We start from the raw sequence: 20,892 nt of genomic DNA on the forward strand, positions 1-20,892 counted from the left end.
AGGAATGTGTTGCATGATGCGAACATGAGGTTCCAAGGTGCAAAAGAGGACCGAGAAGAACCCTTTGGATCCATCATAAACTTACTCACAGGCAATGAGGGAGTTCGGCCTATGAAATAGAAGATGGCACTCTCTCATCGAAGGCTGCAATTTGTTGCAACACAATGTTTGTCCCCAAAACTGCCACTGTTCTTCTTGTGGCAAACTAGCTGCTTTCCCCTCATTTTCATGGATATAATCATTCATCAAACTATTAGCTTAAGCAAGCATATATTGAAACCCATCATTCTTCTCTTATTGAGTAGAAGAGCCTAGCTAAGGGGCATCTCAAGTTATGCATTTTGGTCTTTGGCATTTACGTGCATATTTTGAAACTTGAGACACACAACTCAAACCCAAGAAAATTGGAAGTTCTTGGAGTAACTAGGAGTTGTTTGGGAAAAGGGTTGTAGAACACATAAGACCCCATCAAATGGTGTCATAGGATTTAGATGAGCACAAATGAGCTCTAAGGATAAATTGTGCAGCTATTCTAGAAGGGCATGATCCAAGTAACTTGCTAACCTAGGGGAGCACCCATTGTTTGGATGCACAAGGGCAAGTCCAAGTGCTTGCGTATTATCTACTATGTTCGGAGCACATTGGAATACAAGTATAAGTTTTTGATTGCTCAGATTGAGAGCTTGCCATCACTTTTAGTAAGATTTGATATGGAAACAACTTCTTGTGAAAGCCCATACATCTTGACAGCATCCCATCGGCCACTCTTGAATCTCAATGATGCCCTTTTGGCCTCACCAGTACCCGAACTAGTTTCAGCAGCATGAGCAGAATTTTTCAGCCTTTGGATTACATTTTGGGGTACACTGCTGCTTGATTAAGAACATGACTAGCACCTAGAATAGGAGTTCCAAGTTTTATTGGTGACCAACAAGTTTAACATCAAACAGCAAAAATCAGTGTCCTTCATGCTGGAGATCTCCTATCCAGGAGATACTCTTTTAGCCATAGCTAATTTTTCTTCCTAAAACCAAAGGCAGGAGACTCAGCTTTCAAACCAGAACAAGCCAACTATTCCCATATAGCCAAAAATATGAAGTTTGACTTCTATACAAACCATAGTAGCCATCATTGTTGCAATGTAATATGACCAAGTGAGCCAAAATGTTTGTACCACAACAACGAGCAATATACGCGTCTTCTTCTGAGATCAGTATTATATTACATAAATATATAAATTAGATTATGCTTAGGCAAGAACAACACAAAGACTATCGAAAAAGCAGGGAAACACACGTAGTCAATGACAATCTTTGATCGCCAGCTGAGGGCAATCATGGATAGAAACATGAATGTAAAGAATGCTTTTAAAAAGTAAAAAGGAACAAAAGATGAGTATGAAAAACTGTATGGTTTCAAGCCATTGGCTATTGCAAAGGGAATCAATATACAAACTCTTCATAACAATAAACTCATAAGAGTGAATACCATGCTTATGCCACTGCCTGCTCAAAGAATCTGCTACCTGACACCATGCCAAGCACATCACCTATATCAAAAGAACAATTTTTGACAGACAATGCCAACACCTGAGTTGCCAGGGACAAAGTCTTTATGAGATTGAGAGAGACGTTAAGGAAAAAACTAAGGCATCTCTATCTATCGGAAACTGTACTGAACCAAAGGGAACTTAAACAAAGCTTCTAAGAAAATAGGACTAAAATTATTTATGAACAAACAACATGTATGTTCTCAATAACTCCTGGCTACTTTTTAACAAAACTCAAGTAATAAATTCTACTCTTGATTACCTTTCTTCTCCGTTGACTTAGATTACGTATAAAGGACCCTAATTCGAGCTCTTTAGATCCTTTGGACAGCCCAGTTAGAGTGCTTTTTCGCCACATTTTTATGCACAGTTGATCATGGATACTACAAAGAACAAAGCACAAGTTATATGTGTCACTCGTCAAGAAGAAAAGATTGAGGATAACGAAAAATGATTGGTCACCAAACCAAAGGCATGAAAAGTATTAATCAGCACTCTAAACTCACTTTCATTTTCAGTATTCGCCCTTGCATCAAAACTTGACTTGCCACATGTTATACACTAATGAACAATTTGAAATAGTTCTCATTTAAAAAACTTTCTTAGAGCACCTTCATAAGCTAACTCAATTAGGACAAAACAAAGTTGTTTATGGGAATTCGAATTCTAATTACAGCATGCAAAACAAAAGGATTAAGAGAAGATTTATTATGTTTAAATCATTCTGAAGGGTCTCTAATACTCTATTGGAGAGTTTGAAAAATTGCTTACCATTGTTTCTTCAGCCTAGCTTTCTCAAATTTCAGTAGAACTTACTATTCTATTAGCAATCATGGTCATCTCCTAGTTGCAAGCCCTAGCTCAACCAAGGAGGCACACTAAGAACTCTATTCTATTTTAGTTGCTTTGGTCAATATGATCTTTTGTATCCACTTTGGTAAGTGAGCTTATTTTTTGGCCACTCTTTTTTAGGTCCCAAAAACTTTTGAATGGCACTCTCCATTGGATCACAACCCTTCTCTTTTATAGCTTAAGGCTTAAGTTAAAACTATTGAAGCCCACCAGCTTGGCCAACCATCCAACTTCTTATCCATGAGGCATGTTGAGCTAAAACACACTTTATAGTTGATTAGCACCTTAAAACAACCCCAGAGCATGCTTAATTAATGAAAAATACAAATTTGGTACACGGTTCGAGAGAGTTTCAATGGTCCCCCAAAACCCTAATTTTTTGGAGCACCCTTCAACATTTATAAATAAACACACTAGCCGCCATTCAGCCTCATCCTTTGGTGCAGGTTTCTCACTCCACCGTGCTAATTTCAACCATGAGCCACCTACCATCTTCTATCCAACCATCACTCATTGCAACTCATCATTATCCAACCCTAGGTGGCCTGTTTCCAACCATCAATTTGCTGTTTGGAGGTCTCCATCTGCATCATAGCACCTGATTAACCTCCATTTTCAACATCTAGTGCCAAGTGACAAGCTGTTGCCATCTCTCCCATTGGGCAACTGTTGTAGCACCTACGTTTTTGTTGTCCAACATGCCATCTATCAAAAGATGACATACCAACGAGACAGTAGGGTTTACAGGGAGGAACACGGAGTGAACTCGGTAAACATGGAGAAGAGAAGAGAAGAGAGAAGAAACTTTGATGAATGGAATAATGAAGACTTGAATCATGGAGTGAATGTGATACAAGGGAACAAGGGTGCCGTAGTTCAAGGAAGATGATGAAGACAGCCATGAACCATGAACCGCAATGTCCTCCTAAGGGGGTGTGAGGGCAGTGGAGAGGCTGGAGAGAAGAGGTGATGGACTAAATGAATCAGCCGTGAGGAATGAATGAGAGAGTGGCCTATAAATAGGCATAGTCAAAGTCTAGGGTGGCGCCCCTTTTTGGGGCTGCAAACCCTAGATACAAAACGTAGAAATACAAAAACGCAAACTGCGGGTGAAGGGTGAAGGGTTTCTCAACACCCCCTCTCAAGCCCAAAAAGGGGAAGAAGAGATGAGTGAGGTGGAGATGGAATGCTACATGTTGAAGAATGCTCATGCAGCAGGTGCCACTTGGACAGTGTCCCTCGTGGGAAATTGTTCACTTGCCCAAGTGCCCTAGTACAAAGATGATGAAATCATGCAATACATAGGAGGAATGTCGGACTTTGTGTGGTGCCTAGAACCATAAGGATATGCCCATACTCAATCTTGGGAGTTGGCTCCATGCTGAAATTTGGTACACAGTTCGAGAGAGTTTCAATGGTCCCCCAAAACCCTAATTTTTTAGAGTACCCTTCAACATTTATTAATTATAGACTGCCCGCCATTCGGCCTCATCCTTTGGTGCATGTTTCTCACTCCACCATGCTAATTTCAACCATGAGCCACCTACCATCTTCTGTCCAACCATCACTAACTACAACTCATCATTATCCATCCCTAGGTGGCATGTTTCCGACCATCAATTTGCTGTTTGGAGGTCTCCATCTACATCATACATAGTTGTTAGGTACGAAAGATACGATACGGTAAGGTACGGTACGATAAAATACGATACTAAATGGTACCTTGAGATTTTATAAGGTATGGTACGATATTAGTACGAAAAAAAATAACTTAATTATTTTGGACTAAAAATAATAGAATAGATATTTCAAGTCTAAATAGCAATGCTATTAGAGTATATAAGATGAGTACTTGAGGGTAGCATGTCAAAACCTAATGCTGCATACGCAACATGCGCTACTGCTACCTACAACTTATAACTACATAGATGGGAGTGGATACATCATACATGCATTATCATACAAAAAAGAGAAGTGTAGGCTTGAGAGAGAGAAGGTTGAGAGAGATTGTTTGAATCTCAAATAACCTAATCTCATGGGAGAATCATATTAATATAAGGAGCATTTAGCTCGTCCCAAAGTGTAGTTCGAATGGAAAAGATGTATCCATTAAGTTGGATCTTATGGTACTAATACGTAAGGTACGGTACCTAAACTATGGTATAGTATCAAACCTTTCGTATGTGGCACTAGTGCAACTATACATAAGGGCGCAACCAATAAGGTTATCGATACAAAGTGTGTGTACTGATGATGACAATATTTGCAAGAATATTCTGTATGAGTGTAATGATGTGCCTCGCATGGGACTTAGCCTTGGTTAGCCAGTATTTCTATTGGTTGCACACAAAGATTTTGGTTGAGTCAAATGTGTGATTGTCCGCAATGTTAGCTTAATAAAGCTAAACAAGCACAAATAACCAAGGAGGTTACATTCTTTAAAAATTCCTAATAAAAAATAGAATTGTATCTCTATGGATGTTGTAGTGGGATTGCTCCATATGAATCAAGGCCATGATGCAATCTCAGTCATGGTCGACTAGTTAATGAAAAAGGCTTGATTTATTCCAACAAAGATGACCACCAAAAGCCATAAACTAGCTAGTCTCTTTATCAAGGATCTTTATAAACTTTACAGTTTACCCATTGAAATAGTCCATAACTCTGATCCTAAGATCACTCACCATTCTTGGCAAATGGTCTTCTTAAAATTGGAGACCCAATTGTCTACGTTATCGTCGAATCATCCTAAACTAATAAACAAATTAAAGGAATACATCAAACCATAAGAACATGCTGCTTGCGTACATCTCCCATAGACAATTTAATTGGGAGTATTATCTTCCATAAATTGAGTTTGCTTATAACAATACTAAGCATTCAACTATACTCAATTAGCCCGTTTATACTAATGTACAATTATGAGCCGAAACCACCAATTGTCATCAAGCTCCAAGGAGTCAAGTTGCAATCCATAGTTGACTTCATGCGTGATATGCAAGAAATATTGTCAATTGCAAAGGAAAATTTTCGAAACAACCCAAGATCATGCTCCTCATCAAGAGCTCCAAACAAGCGTATGGGTTTATCTTAAAGTCCCAAAGGACTCTAATTTTATGACTACCAACTAGAATTATAATTTATCTTTAAGTTACTATAAGCCATTCCGAATTACCAAGAAGATCAATAGCATGTCTTACCTCTTGTATTTACCTCTAGACATCCAAATTCATCCCATGTTTGACATTAGTCATTTGAAAGAATAACTCGGATAAATTGATCATCCCATTAAAGAAATCCCGCACGTAATTATCAAAAACGATATGGTATTACAATAAAATACGGTACTAAATGGTACCTTATGATTTTATAAAGTACAGTAGGATATTAGTTTTTAAAAAAATGGCTTGATTTTTTTTTAAACTACAAATCATTAAATGATAGGACACATGTTTAAAGTGAAAACAGCTACATGAGAATGGCCCCCGCAATCGCATGTGCTGCATGCAACATGTGATACAACTAAAGTCTAGTACATACATGGATGATGAATCGTAGTGGATACAATGATAGTAGATACAAAAAAGAGAGAGGCCTATGATGCAACACCACTATCATCATCATCATCAAAACCATCTGATTGCTTATCAAGGGAGTCTGAAGATGACTCCTCAACATCATATGATGAGACACTCTCATACTCATCCTCAATAATGAGGCAAGGGGGAATGTCATCATGAGACACGGGATGGGAGCTACTAAAGCCCTGCCTCACATATGTCTACAAGCCACTTGAACCACCCCTCCTCGATGTCGAAAGGGTGCCAAAAGACTATGCCCCTGCTGCCACCTACTCAAACTCCTCACCCATGAGCATGCTAACTATAAGTGTCATGAGTATCTATTGCTATAAGCTCTCTATAGCTCCACAAAGATTATCTCCTCCTCATCTATCTCCTAATGTACACTTGGAAGAGCATTGCCCATCAACTTGAATGTATCAATGTTCACCTACACAATGCACATAAGATTGTAAATACTAAAGTCTAAATTGTAAAGTATAAACTTTAAAGTTTAAAACAACAAATTTTAAATTTTATGGTCAAGTGTTTACCTGCTTTTTGAACTACCCATGCTCATCATAGCCCTCATCATGTATAAGTTAGTACCGCGATAGACTAGCTGCTCAACTATCATATATTAAGCCGATTGCAAATCTTTATGCACATAAAAGAATACACTCCAGTTTCTCTCATATGCACTTGAAAAGCAATCCTAAGCAAGGATTCTCATGGCTAAATACTAAAGTGTCTCCAATGCATATCCAAAGTTCTGCCACCAAAATAGAGACTTCACAAGAACTCCCTCTTCCAATAAGTGGGAGAATGTCACAAGAACGTGATAACATTGGACTAAGTTATTAATTAAATGTACAAGGTTGTTTAGCACATGTGATGCACATGGCAGTTATTTCATGGTAACAGGCCAAGGACCCAAGGCTGCATTGAGTGTCAAAGGCAAAAGCTGTGATAAGTTATGTTAGCTGGGCTTTGGGAGTCAGTTGGTATCAGTTTTGACCCTGGGACAATTATTTGGCCAATAAGTGTCACTAGTGATACTAGGAACTAGCATTAATTAATTAATTAATTAATATCAGTCTAAGGGTCAACAAAGGTTGGGGACCACTCGAGGTTGTAAATGGCCTAGCCAATTTAATTATGGATGGGCACACTTCATTTTGGGCAAGGTTAGAAGAGTTGAAATTAATTTTTGAGATTATTTAATCATGTAAATTAATAAAATGACTGAATAATGCTGAAATTTTGGTTTAGAAGGCTGCCACATTGGCAAAAACGCCCATGCAAACTAAGAAAACGTTTTTGGGAACTGGATCTCAACAATTTAGTAAAATTACAGCTTGCGTGGGCTGAATTAAGGTGCGATAATTAGGCATTAATGCATGTAAATTAATATTTAATGCTAGCCGTAATTTTGATTGCTCCTAGTAACCTCCTGCACTCTTCCAATCCTGCATACCATACATGGAGCTACATCTTCTTGTGTACAGAGCTATTCTTCCATTTCTTATCAACAATTCCTATGAATGTTTTACTCTTCATCATCCTAGATTTGTACTTATGGTCACCATTCATAAGGAATGTTGATCCTCCCTCCCTCTCTTTGTGCACAATTTCTTATCCATGTTGTGCCCAAATGGAGTTTAAGTGGGGGGGGTTTCCTGATGCCAGGTGCATTTCCTGCTTCACACATTACCTTACTTTTACTAGCGTAGACTCTCCTCCTTTTACTAGTGTAGACTCTCCTCCATTTACATGACAAGTTCAGAGGCATTGTTTCACCGTGAATCAATACTATTGATCGTTTTATCTCCATATTTAAATTAGAGCTTTTGCTATTGTTCCATCGCCCTCCCAACATAAGCATGTTCTCATTTTCTGTCAGTCCCTGCTATCTTGAAGATATCACAGTTTGATATTCAAAAAATGGCTGATATACATGGAATGGGAAAAAGAGCTGTAAATTATTCCCTTCAATATATGCCTGCCTGCATAATGGATGGGTAGTTTGTCAAGTTGCTGGGCATCTAGTCTCTTGTTAGTAAATTGCATCTCCTACTAGCTAGCCTGCATCCATCTGCCTTGTTGGCATTCTCCAATATACAATGTGTGTCCAGAACAATAATGCCTGGCCACATGCATACAGAATGATCCCGTAATTAACTGATTACTAGTACCTCCATTCAAAACAGAAGCTGTATCAGCTTGAAGGACTGGATATTTTCAGCTAACTTGCTCCCAATCCATACTAAGGAATGTCCCATCCAAAGAAGAAGCAAAAGCTTGAAAAGCACCTCAAACATTGAAAAAATACAAAAATAAAATATTTACCTATTAATAGAAATCCATGGTGATTTCTCATCCCATTCCGCACGCTCTACATATCCAGCTTCCTTAGTTCTGTAAATAGGAGTTTTATCTTCGTTATGGTCTTGATGCTGACCTGCAGGTATAACCATAATAGTACAGTAAACTCTGGGTGCATCAGCCCGTCTGTAGCAAGATCTGCTTTTCATGCATGGTGTAATCACAGTGCTTGGCATATCAGCAGATTCTATGGAAATCTTGATCTGTGCACAAAAGTCAGGCAACTCTTGCACGAGCCCTCTCATATTAGAGAGACATTTGAGTTCTTCCACTTTATATTCTTCATAAGAAATTAGGCTTTCAAAATGATGTGGAAGCAAGGTCCAGCCATTATCCTGCTGCAAATCTTCCAACTGTGCTTGAATTTCTGCATTATGAAACTAATGCACTGAGTTCTTCCTCACATAGCAAACTCTCTTATTTGACTGAGTTGATATGCTAAACAACAATTATTCTTGTAAAGTTTCATCAATGCCATTTGATAAATAAACAAGTGTAGAATTTTGAACGTAATGTACCAGCTCGTCTGTACTGGACAGCCACCATGGCACGTGATTTGACCTCCTGATAAGAAGAATCAGCCAATGAAAATGCCTGCTTGATCTTCTCTGTCATTTTCAATCTCTCTTCAAGACTGAAACCTGAAGTACCTTGAGCAAAAATACAACGAAGGATAGTCTCACATAGGAGAGGATCCGATTCGTGAGGATTTGCATCATAATTGAATGTGTTTAAGGAAGACACTGCCTCTTGCTCTGGGAGGTTGGCAGATTCTAGAATAGTCAACACATTGGAGTCAAAATCTTGTTCTGCTGAGAATACAAGCTCCTTTACTTTGGCAGATGGTGCATCATACAAAAGAATTCTGAAACTTCCTTCCAAGTTAAATTCATTTTCACCCCACCGCAAGTATTGATTGGAAAGTGCTGGACCAATATTTGCTTCATCCTGGGAATGCGAATGTAAGATGAAGCTCAAGGGTACTGCATGGCGATCAGGATCATAATCACGTATAGATGGCTGCCGACTGACAGTTGTAAGTCTTGTAAGGTTAGCAGGCATATTCCAAACACTTTGCAGCTCAGATTGATACCTGTGTCCAAATTAATTATGACAATACATATCAAGACCTATCCAGATCCATCAAGTACAACACGAGCCAGAAGGTGACAGTACTTTTCAATGGGCATAAGAGACGAATGCTGTGAGTGATACTAGTAAAAGGATGCAGCAGCTCACTACCTGATTTCAGTCTCTCAAACCGCAAAGGCAACCGACCAAATGCAGTGAACTTTTAGCGATGGCCTTGCAACACGCAAGAATCTGATTTGAGATAAGGATATTCGAGGCACTGGTTATCGTTCACAGAGACTACTTTGCCAAAATTGCTTCACTTTCGAGTAAGATTAACTGATGATCTTGGAATCGGTTACTCTAGAAAATCATCACAAAGTTGCCAGGCGCTCTGTGCTGCCTCTAGCAAAGCCTACTGCACTAGAGAACATGAATTGATGAGAGAATTGTTGTACGAACGTAAGACATGTCGTGCTTGCCAGGCCAACAAGGGTTTCCTCAGAAAGGAATACCTTTAGACGGTGTATGGATGTCTGAGTGTGATTTGTACGATCGTCAGCTTGTGCGATAGGGGCCGAGAAGCACCTGGCGCTCCCTCTCTGCTTCTTCAGTACCTGTGCTGAACGTTCCAGCAGGAGAAAGGTTATGGAATGAGGTGATGGCAGATGAGGCAGTAGCCGAAGAAACGACTCCCTGCTAACAATGAATCGAGACGGCTGTGTTGCTGCTTCTCTTCTCGGTCGATGATGACGATGTGGAGTGAGATGGTGGCAGATGAGGACGGACCCGTCGATCAGACTTCCAAAGAATCAAGCCGGCTGTGATGCTTCTCCTTCTGCGTCGATTATGGCAATGACGATGATGAGAAAGAGAACACGATGGCTTGTCGTTGCTGGTAATAAATATATATTATAATACAAACTCCAATACGCAACATTTATTATAAAAGCGATATCTCGATACGACCACGAAGACGTTGCCGAGGACTCCCCGACCTTTTCAAATTTCCACAAGAGACCGCGGAGAGTCGACTCGTTCTACTTCACAATGCTTAGCGCCGAGCCACACGCCAGTCGACTTGTGCGTGCAATTCTTCTCCACAATAGTTGCACAAGTTAAAGAGTTTTTTTGCATACACAATTAATGCATGTTGGCAAGCGCACAAAATGGAGAGAGAGAGCCTTCATTTAAGGAGACCAAATCTCGAAGAGGTGCAAAGGAGAAAATAAATGAATGGTAGAACACTACATTACACTGACTTCAGATAACAAAGTACCCTAGTTTTTAGAGGGTACTTCATTGACCGCAGTGGAAGTTGAATGGGCAATCCACATGTAGTGAATTTCAACTTTGCCAGTTTACACAAGTCAATTTAACATGCATATATCCTAACTCTTATTGTTTTTGGCATGTCTTATGCCATAGTAATTAGTTTGGGAACATTTTTCCTTAGCACACAGAGCGAGAATCAAACATTATAAAATTATATTGGTTCCTCACTTGAAATCTCGTGTGATTTCCATCTACATTGAAGGTCATGATAATGGTATGCACGTTGATCCAACAAACAAGTAGCTAAGATCGATGTTTTCGAAGAATAAGAGTACAATGATCTTTTTTAGTGATGTTGATCATGATGATGATTTTACTAATGAATTAGAAGCTACATTAGCGCATCCATAATTGCAATAGGCATTAGAGAATAAGAGTACAATAATATTTTTTGGTGATGTTGATCATGATGATGATTTTATTGATGAATTAGAAGCTACATTAGTGCATCCAAAATTGCAATAGGCATTAAAGGCCAAGGTCATTTGTGCTACTATTGCCTTTATATCCTTGTCTTGCAAATCTCTCCATGCACTTGTATTCCCATCATTAAGAATCTCCTCCTTCCTCATATAGTGAAGCTTTCCATAGTGAGGTAAAAACATGAAAATTTTACATTGGATCTATATGCATTTCAAACACCTTGATCCCACACATCAACAAAGCTAGCACATATAAAGATGAATGGGAGAGTATTGAGAATATGTATGTCACTTACATTGAGGCACAAAAGATATAGTTAAAGTAAAGATTGCATGGTGTATGGCATGGGAATTGAAGCATTAGTGATTATGTTGCAGAGATAAAGCAAATTGCAAAAGACCTTGCTTTAATTAAAGTATCTATGGATGATGATGACTTGGCTTGTGTTACCTTGAATGGACTTGGCCCTATAAATAAGTCCCTTGATACTTCCATTTCTATGAGAAATTATGCTTATTGACTTTGAGGAGTTGGTTGCCTTATTACTTATGAAGGAATAAAATTGGGTGTCTTAATGCATCTACCAATGGGAAAAATACTAGTCAATATAGTATTTTCTACCATCAAAGAGGTCTAGTACTTCATCAAGAGATAGAGGATCTTCGTATGGTCATGGGGACAACTTTTAGACATGGAGACTTTATGCCTAAAGGCAAGGAGAGATCCTTTTCTAGAGGTAGAGGATGGTCTAATCTTCATAGAGATTGTACTTGTCATTATTGTGGAGAATCTGGCCATTTTGAGAAAGAATGCTATGTCTAGAGGTTGGGAAAGGACTTAGTATTGTCATTATGCAAGTGGTTATGGAGACATAGACTATATATCTAGAGGTGTTTCATCATGTAGAGATCATCTATTTGTTATGGAGCATGTACTTGGTAGCATGGCACATCCCCCATAGAGAGGCTAATTGGTTTTTGGATTCAAGAGCTATGAATCATATGACACATCATGCAAAATGATTTGATAGAAATAAACAAATGCAAAGTGAAGAGTATGTTGTTACAAGAGATGATACATTACATAAGATCACTCATATTAGTTGTGTTCCATTGGTAATAAGAGATGGGATAGAGAATCAACTTTGGGATATTTTGTATGTGCCTACAATAACTAAGATTTTGGCTTTAGTTGTGTACTGATGGTTAATCAAGGGCTGCAAGTAAGGCTCAATAAATATGGATGTTTTATGAAGGAGTTTAGAAATAGCAAACTTGGCAAGTTGATTACTCATGGCCAAAAGAAAGGCAAGTCGTTTGCATTGAATGCAAATACTCATGTTATTCAAAGTTCTATGTATGTGAAGATTGGACATGGACAAAACAAGGATGTTGAGTTATGGCATAGAAAAATTAGGCATGTTAATTTGCAAAGATTGAAACAAATATAGTTGGGGGTAAAGGCACCTATGCCTAGCCGCCTATATATTAGTTACACCAACAGTACCCGCACACGTACACTATAGGTAGCAAGTGCCCATGACTATCACTTCATTCTTTATTCTTTAAGTGATATTTGAATAAAGGGAAGGCTGATCACACATTGTGACTGTTGGAGTTCCCACATCTTATGTGTCTCTCTCTCTTGCTCTTGCTCCTTCCACCATAGCTCTTGCTTTCACTCTGTGATTCTACTTTAGGGCTCACCTCCCTTCAACTGGTATGAGAGCTATCTTCCCCAAGAGCTCAAGCCCAACTAGGTATAGCTTCCATTTGAGTTACCTATAGCAGGGTTTCACCATTGGTAGTCATATCTCCACTCCTTAAGGTTCGTATCAATCGCTTCTTGCTTGGATATTCATCAGGTCCTATTAGGGCTTGGTTAAGGTATTCATGAGCTTGTGTTGAGCTCATTTCAGTGAGTTCTTTTGGCTCAGTAGTTCATTCTTTAGGAGGATCCATAGCTATCGCTTTATACTAAAGTCTAGTTTGCTTCAAATCCTACTTGAGCTTGTCTAAAGGCATCCTTGGGTACTCCTAGTGCCCCCCCATACCCTCCCTCATCATCATAGCAACCACATGTGGGCCCTCAAAATCAACAACAACATCACGCCATTTGCACCTATTTTTAGGCTAGGGTAGCATGACAATCTTCTCTAGCTCCTCCTCATCAGTGGTCGTAGCTCATTGAGCACTTAAAAATACTCTTGGATGCTAAGCATTGAGTCTTAGAGTTAATCTTTGACCTTGTACATTGGATTTGAGCAACATATACTCAATCCTTGGTTGGAATAAATACACAATTCACTTGTTAATACAGGGCAGTCCCATGTCTTGGATGCTTCTTGCTCAATGGCTATGCTCAGTTAATGCTTGTTGATATCTATTTGATGTTGTTACATTTGGGAATGCTATACCTTTTGTCTAAGATGATTTTGGACCTGATTTGAGGTTTCATTTACTTAGTTTTGTCAGAGATATTGTTGTTGTAATGAGTAGGGCTGATTACTACTTTATCTGAGAAAGCACATGCTCATTAAACTTGGACACTTCCTATGCATTTTGGATATTATGTTGATGTGTATCAGTGATTTTCCATGCTTGATTATGTTCTTTACATGCTCTTGAGATGAGATTGGAGGTTTGACTTTTGACATTGGTTGTCATTCACTATCATGTATAGTCATTGGATGCTATAGTAAAAGCTTTGCAAGTTTCTCGGATAGGATACTCTCAAATATATACTACTTGGATCTTCGATGTATGGATGCCTTCCACATGATGTTTTGAGCTTTGCTTGCTCATCTAGCATTCGAATTTTGTTGCAGTGGGAGCTATTGGGCTTTATGTATTGAGCCACAGTTGACACTTGGATGCTACATTGAGCATTATTTATGCAATTGAGCTCGAGGGTCTTATAGTGAGATCATGGGACTTGGTGACATGTACATTGAGCATTTGTTTATACAATTGAGCTTAAGGGTGAGACCGTGGGACTTGGATGTTACATTGAGCATTAGTTTATGCCATTGACACTTGGATGTTAATTGAGCATTAGTTTATACAGTTGACACTTGGATGTTTCATTGAGCATTTGTTTATGCAATTGACACTTGGATGTTACATTGAGGGTCTTATAGTGAGACCGTGGGACTTGGATGTTACATTGAGCATTTGCTTATACAGTTGACATTTGGATGCTACATTGAGCATTTCTTTATGCAATTGAGCTTGAGGATCTTATAGTGAGACCGTGGGACTTGGTGACATGTACATTGAGCATTTGTTTATGTAGTTGAGCTTGAGGGTCTTATAGTTATAGTGAGACTGTGGGACTTGGTGACATTATGTACATTCTCTCATCGTGATTTATGTATACATTTGATGCTTAATGGGTTGATTTGACATTGCTTTTGGGCCGGCACCTATCTCTGTCATGCTATTGTCAATCAATGATGTATGCATCATGGTTGGCTATGTATTGAGCTTCTGTTACATTGCTTAGTTAGTTGTACCTTTGGTTGGTCTCTTCTGTTACTCGTGAGACCTACTCTATGCATAATGGTTATGCTTGTGGTATGTATCTTAGTCTAACACATTGATCCTTTGATAGTTCTTGGTGCTAGTTGCACATTCACTCACAACTAGATGCAGCTATTCCTTGGCAGTTGCAGTTTGTCTTGTATCAGTGATTGCTCCTCTTTGGCATTGATTTCTTACTGTTATACTTCATTTTCAACATGTTGTAATTGCACTTTACTATAGTGTTTATGTAAGCAATCACCTCCATTTGATAATCTTTTGCATTAAGTTTGTGGACAACTCATTATTTGGTTAGTATCCCTTATTTTCAACTTATTTTGGTAGTGGTTTTGGGATTGATTTGCAGGTTATTACAATATTCTATTTTCCCCTTCTATGCACTTGCTTTTGGTCCCATTATGGTTGGTGGTTTGAATGATAGTGCTATCTTTAATATTGACAAGTTGGATGGTAGCTATTGAAAGGCCTAAATCTGGCAAGTTTTAGTGAAAAAAATGTAGATTAAGCCTTTGAAACATGAGGGTGTCAAGCCTAAATATATTGATCCAGATGATCGGGGTAAATTGGATGAGCTATGTGAGTCCATGATCATATTGTCCCTCTCTAAGCAGGTTTTCTATAACATTGATGGGCAATCCGCACGGGACTTATAGGATAATATTCGCAATGTATATGACAAGCAAAGACTTTCTTCTTAGATGTGTTGGGTGAAGCAACTCCTTGGACCTTCACATGAAGGATGGCACTTCCATGTCAACTCACTTAAATGAGTTTCATTACATTCTTAGCCACTTGTCTTCGTAAGGGATTGAATTCAAGGGTAATCTTCCCCTTTGTTCCTCTTGGTTACACATACCTACTAATGGGCTAAAGTTGTAGAATGTAGAGGGTGTGCTCTTGAATGAAGAGGTTAACAAAAAGAATGTTGGTGCTTCCTACACCTCTCATGCTTTGACAGCTAGAGCCCAGTTAGAGGCAATAGTGGAAGGAGGGGTAATGATCTCCGTAGGAAAGACTCTCAGCAGTCCCATTCTTAGTCACATAGAGAGTCTCGTAATAAGTCACGTGGCCGTAAGTCCTCATTGACTTGTTATTACTACGGGAAAGTAGGATATATTCGGCCATAGTGCCATAACATACACAAGGACAAAGCACAAGGAAAAGGGCAAGGGTAAAGTGTAGAACAAAAATGATGATTGTAGCATTGTCCTTAGCAATTCAACATTAAGATTAAAGAGATTAATGTCATGCAGATTGATTTTGATGATGATTCATACTTGCGGCTTCTTCTCTTAGTACTTCACAGCTAATTGATGCCTTATCAAGATAGATTCACTATTGATTGTTGATAGATTTAGGGGCTTCCTTTCATGTGACTCCTCATAGTGAGTGGTTTTACTCCTATTACAATATGATTGGCTTTTGTCCGTTTGGGTAATGACCTGGCATTAGAGATAGTTGGTATTGTTGATGTCCAACTGTAGTTTGGTTTAGTTAGTATGTTCACTCTTCATGATGTACATCATGGTACTGGCTCTCACGAAGAGCCTTATCTCTATTTTAGCACCTTGGTCAATAGATTCAAGGGTTTCCTTTCATGTGACCCCTCATAGTGAGTGGTTTCACTCCCATCGCAGTATGACTGGATCAGCTCATTTGGGTAATGACTTAGCATTAGAGATAGTTGGTATTGGTGACGTCCAGCTACAGTTTGGTTTAGGTAGCATGTTCACTCTTCATGATGTATGTCATGTATTGACTCTCACAAAGAGCCTTATCTTTGCTATCACCTTGGATTATGTAGGTTATATCGTCTCTTTTGGTGATTTCTCATGAAAGATTATCCATGGAATCTTGTCATTGCACGTGGTGCAGTTGACTATGTTTTGGCAGTGGATACAGTTTCACATGTATCTCTTTAGTATCATCGCCTTGGGCACTTGTCTTTGAAATGCTTACCCGTTTGCAATATCTTTTGCCCCTTGACTATGAGTGTTTCAAGTCTTGTGATCATTGTTTATATGGCAAGCAAACATGTAATACGTATAAAAAGTCTAATATGACATGCATGGGTGAGCCTTTGGCTCTTGTTCATTTGGATGCATCTGGTCCCATGCCTTGCAAGTCATTAGGTGATGCAAAGTATTTGGTTATCTTCATTGATGACATACACATAAGGTGTGGGCATATTGGCTACATTTCAACATTGGCTTGCTCTTGTTGAGAAGTAGTCTAGGTATAGGTTAAAATGCCTAAGGTCAAATAATGGGGAAGAGTATGTCTCTAAAGCTTTTGAGTAGTTTTGTGACAAGAGGGATATTAAGTGTTAGTTGACTACCCCATACACCCACCCTAGAATGGTATGGGGCTGAGTACATGAATATGATAATTTAGAAGTGATTTTGTGCTTAGCCAAGCAGGTTTACCACAACATTTTTGACTGAGAAAATTACTACTATCGTATACTTGATTAATCGATCTCCATCTAGTACTGCTCTTGATTATCAAGTTGTAGAGGAAGTATGGTTTGGAAAACCTCTCTCATATACTCATTTGCATATATTTGGTTATGAGGCTTTCTGCCATGTTTCCAAGGACAAATGTGATAAGTTCGATCCTAAGTCTATGAAATGCATCTTTCTTGGTTATGGAGATAGAGGTGAGATGGGCTATAGCCTATGGGATTTGCAAGCTTGGAAGGTTATTTGCAACCATGATGTTGCTTTCCAGGAGGAGAAAATGCATAAGCAGCCTGAGCATGTCGTTGAGGTACACATGGTGATATTTCAAGAGGAGCCTCTTGCTATTGTACAACCAACTAGACAACCTGAGGACAACTTATAGTAGTGTGGTTGATGCTCTAGTGGCCCTAGTCCCTGATGCTCCACAAGATGTATAGACCCCACAGCTTGTTTTGAGGTGGTCTACTAGAGATAGTCAACATCTTTATCAGTTTGCACTCTCTATGGATTATGTTACAATGGCAGATGCTAGTGAGACTCTTACTTATGATGAGGCCGTGCATAGAGGTGATAGTCTCTCTTGGGAGAGGGCCATGTACTTAGAGTATGACTCATTGTAGAAAAAGCTAATGTGGGATTTGGTTTCTTTGCCTAATGGAAAGTGCGATTTGCCATGCAAGTGGATGTACAAATTGAAAAGTATTCATGGGTAGTCCAAGCCGGCATACAAGGCCTAGTTGGTTGCTAAGGGTTTCAAACAGAAGCATGGTGTTGACTTTGATGAAGTCTTTTCTCTTGTTGTGAAGATGACTGCTCTACACTTGGTACTGGCTTTGGTTGCTCTCAACTTGACTTGGATCTTTATCAAATGGATGTCAAGACGGCTTTTCTTCACAGAGACTTGCATGATGAGATTTACATGGAGCAGTCTAAGGGCTTTATAGAACCTAGTAGGGACCACCTAGTGTGCAGATTAAGAAAGATCTTTTGTGGCCTTAAACAAGCACCTAGGGAATGGTACCACAAGTTTGATGCTTTTATGCATTCATAGGGATATTCTTATAATGATATGGATATGTATTTATATATGAAGAAGGCTCATGATGGCAGCCTTATGATTTTGATCCTTTATGTGGATGATATGTTGATTGCCGGGAGTGCTCATGATGAGCTAGATGCCTTGAAAGGTTAGCTCAAGAAGAGCTTTGAGATTAAAGAATGAGACAGACCTTACATATTCTTGGGATGCACATTGCATGCGGTTGCTCTAAGGGGCTCCTTTACTTGTCACAAAAGGAGTATATCTATAAGGTCCTTAATCAGTTTCATTTGTAGGATGTTAAGCCTATTGGTTATCCTTTACCTTCTCATGTGAAGATTAGTCAAGCTGATTGTCCATAGTTTGATGAGGAGAAGGCTAAGATCCCTTATGCATCCGCAATGGATAGTTTGATATATGCCATGATAGCCACTCGTCCAGACATAACATTTGTAGTGGGAGTTGTGACTGTTGGGGGTAAAGGCGCCTCCGCCTAGCCACCCGTGTATTACTACACTGACAGTACCCGCCACTGCACACTGCAGGTGGCGGACGCCCATCATAGTCACTTATTCTTTATTCTTTTAGTGACAGTTTGAATAAAGGAAGGTACGGCCACACATTGTGGTTATTGGAGTTCCCATTTATTGTCTCTCTCTTTCTTGCTCTTGCTCTCCTGCCATAGCTCTAGCTCTCGTGTGCAAGCTTCGATCCTTCTCACCTTTCAACTGGTATCAGAGCAGGTTCTTCGTGAGCACTTCCCGGCCTTCCCCGGCATCTACACGAGGTATGAGAGCTTGCTTCTCACTCAGTTCTCAGCCATTCTTTGACATGAACAGCATGGTTTCATGAAGAGGCAGCCATAGCTTCCATCATTGAAGCTTGTTCTCTTCACCTCTTGCTTGGACTTGTCCTAGGCTTGTGTAGGCCTATTGTAGACCTTCATTGGGCTCTTGCTTGTCCCCTACCCACCCTGATTTGGACCCTCAAGTACAGTAGCATGCTCACATTTTATTTGCGCTCGTTTGCAAAAATGGCTCAAAAATCACTCTTTTTGTCATATCTTGGGCATTCGGAACCCCGATTCAAGCAAGGTAAGAGTTTAAGTTGGGGTTTTGGCACGCTCCAAATGCGATGGTGATGTCAGATTTGCCAAATTTTGATGACAGAATACTCTGCAACAGATTTCAGGTCTGAGACAGCATGTATTTGTATGCATATGGCTTATGTGATGCTTCTACAAATGTCTATTGATACCGGATCACTTGTGGATGTTATGCCTCTTATATGAGACGCATTTGGAGCTGATTTAGCTTAGTCATTGACTATTTTGAAAAGTCCCAGATCTAGCCAAAATAGGGAAGCACTTATCTCTTGAAGTCTATGCTTACCGAGATTGATCACTTGATGCACATTGATGCCCGGATGATGTCTACATGTATGGAGATGCTATGTTAATGGATCTCCATCATTTTGATACTGATTTGAGGCCTAAAATACTCAGTCTAGAGTAGTGAATGTCTACTGTAAATAGTTGGGCTGAAGCTATTCTACTCATGTATGCTTATGCCTATGCTATTCCGATCATGTCTTGGAGATGTACATTGATGCATTGACCATCGGGGATTGGAAAAGAGTTCAACATTGGTTCTTAATCATTGGTTGAGCTTGAGCTCTACTTTCCATAGCATTTGGATATTTATCTTGGATGTATCTTGGCACTTATCGGTTTATGCTTGACCGCTTTGGACATGCACTTATGCTCATGTTAGCTACTTATGTCAGTTACATTGTTTGAGCTTGGATGCTATTGGAGCTTTACTTGAGCTTGACATTCGATTTTCTGGCGCATATTTTGGAGATTTATTGGCTTGCCAGAGTTTATTTTGGGATGTACTTGATGTCTATGGATGCTACATATGGATGCTCTACCGCCTACATGTTTGTTGGGATGTATCATTGATGCTTGATCTTGGACACTTGTCACTGGTGCTTGTACATGCTTTGTTCGAGCTTTGTTTCTTGATATTTACGAATTTTGTGCCAGTGGGAGTGTCTTTGGATGCTTGACAGACATTGAGCAAGTAGTCTATGCTATTTGAGATTTTGAGACTATTTGGGATTTCTTTCCCTTTGGGATGATGCATGCTTCATATGTCTTGGTTCCTTCCGATGCTTATGAGCTAACTCTTTGACTTGGGTCCCTTTCCTTGTGAGCTGACACCTACTTGTGCCAAGTCTTGGTAGTGGCAGGTACACTTTGCTCCATTGACTGGGGGGTGTGCCTACTCACTGGCAGATATTTCATGACATGTTCGGGTATTGGATTCATGCTTATCGACTCTCATATGCCTATGTTATGCCCGCATGATGCTGGTTATGGTCTTGGCAGTATATGATTGACTTGGGATCCGCTTCTGGCACAGTTAGCTTTGATTTACTAAAATCTGTCATTTATTACAGCAAGCTGAAATTTGCAGATTTTGAGCACTTCTCTGAGGGTAATGCTTAGTATTTGATGTTATCTTGGTCATATTTGGTGGACAGGTGCTTCTCTTGGTACAATCCACTCTTTCAGCCAGTTTTAGCAGTGGTTTTAGTGCATTTTCTACTAATTATAGCAAACCTATAAATTTGCCTTTTTTGCATTGATTTGGGACAGTATGGCTGGTCA

General features: G+C 39.4%; 1 protein-coding gene across 2 annotated transcripts in view; it reads right to left on the bottom strand.

Moving 5' to 3' along the window:
* LOC148025703 (uncharacterized) overlaps positions 1 to 10,328 on the bottom strand; it is a 53,595-nt gene extending 43,267 nt beyond the window's left edge. The window contains exons 1-5 of one of the 2 annotated variants that reach the window (XM_087692924.1): positions 9,933 to 10,328; positions 9,589 to 9,835; positions 8,865 to 9,439; positions 8,311 to 8,713; positions 1,812 to 1,932 (exon numbers count right to left, since the gene is read on the bottom strand). In XM_087692924.1, the coding sequence (XP_087549050.1) occupies positions 1,812 to 1,932; positions 8,311 to 8,713; positions 8,865 to 9,408 (1,068 nt within the window). In that variant the 5' untranslated portion in view covers positions 9,409 to 9,439; positions 9,589 to 9,835; positions 9,933 to 10,328. Of the gene's footprint in view, positions 1 to 1,811; positions 1,933 to 8,310; positions 8,714 to 8,864; positions 9,440 to 9,588; positions 9,841 to 9,932 lie in introns of both variants that reach the window. The other variant, XM_087692925.1, reaches the window with a different exon arrangement.
* Between the last annotated feature and the right edge of the window lie 10,564 nt (positions 10,329 to 20,892).

The sequence above is a fragment of the Lygodium microphyllum genome, chromosome 14 (assembly GCF_053477565.2).
Source record: "Lygodium microphyllum isolate KBCC chromosome 14, Lygodium_microphyllum_v1.1.10, whole genome shotgun sequence".
Classification (NCBI taxonomy): domain Eukaryota; kingdom Viridiplantae; phylum Streptophyta; class Polypodiopsida; order Schizaeales; family Lygodiaceae; genus Lygodium; species Lygodium microphyllum.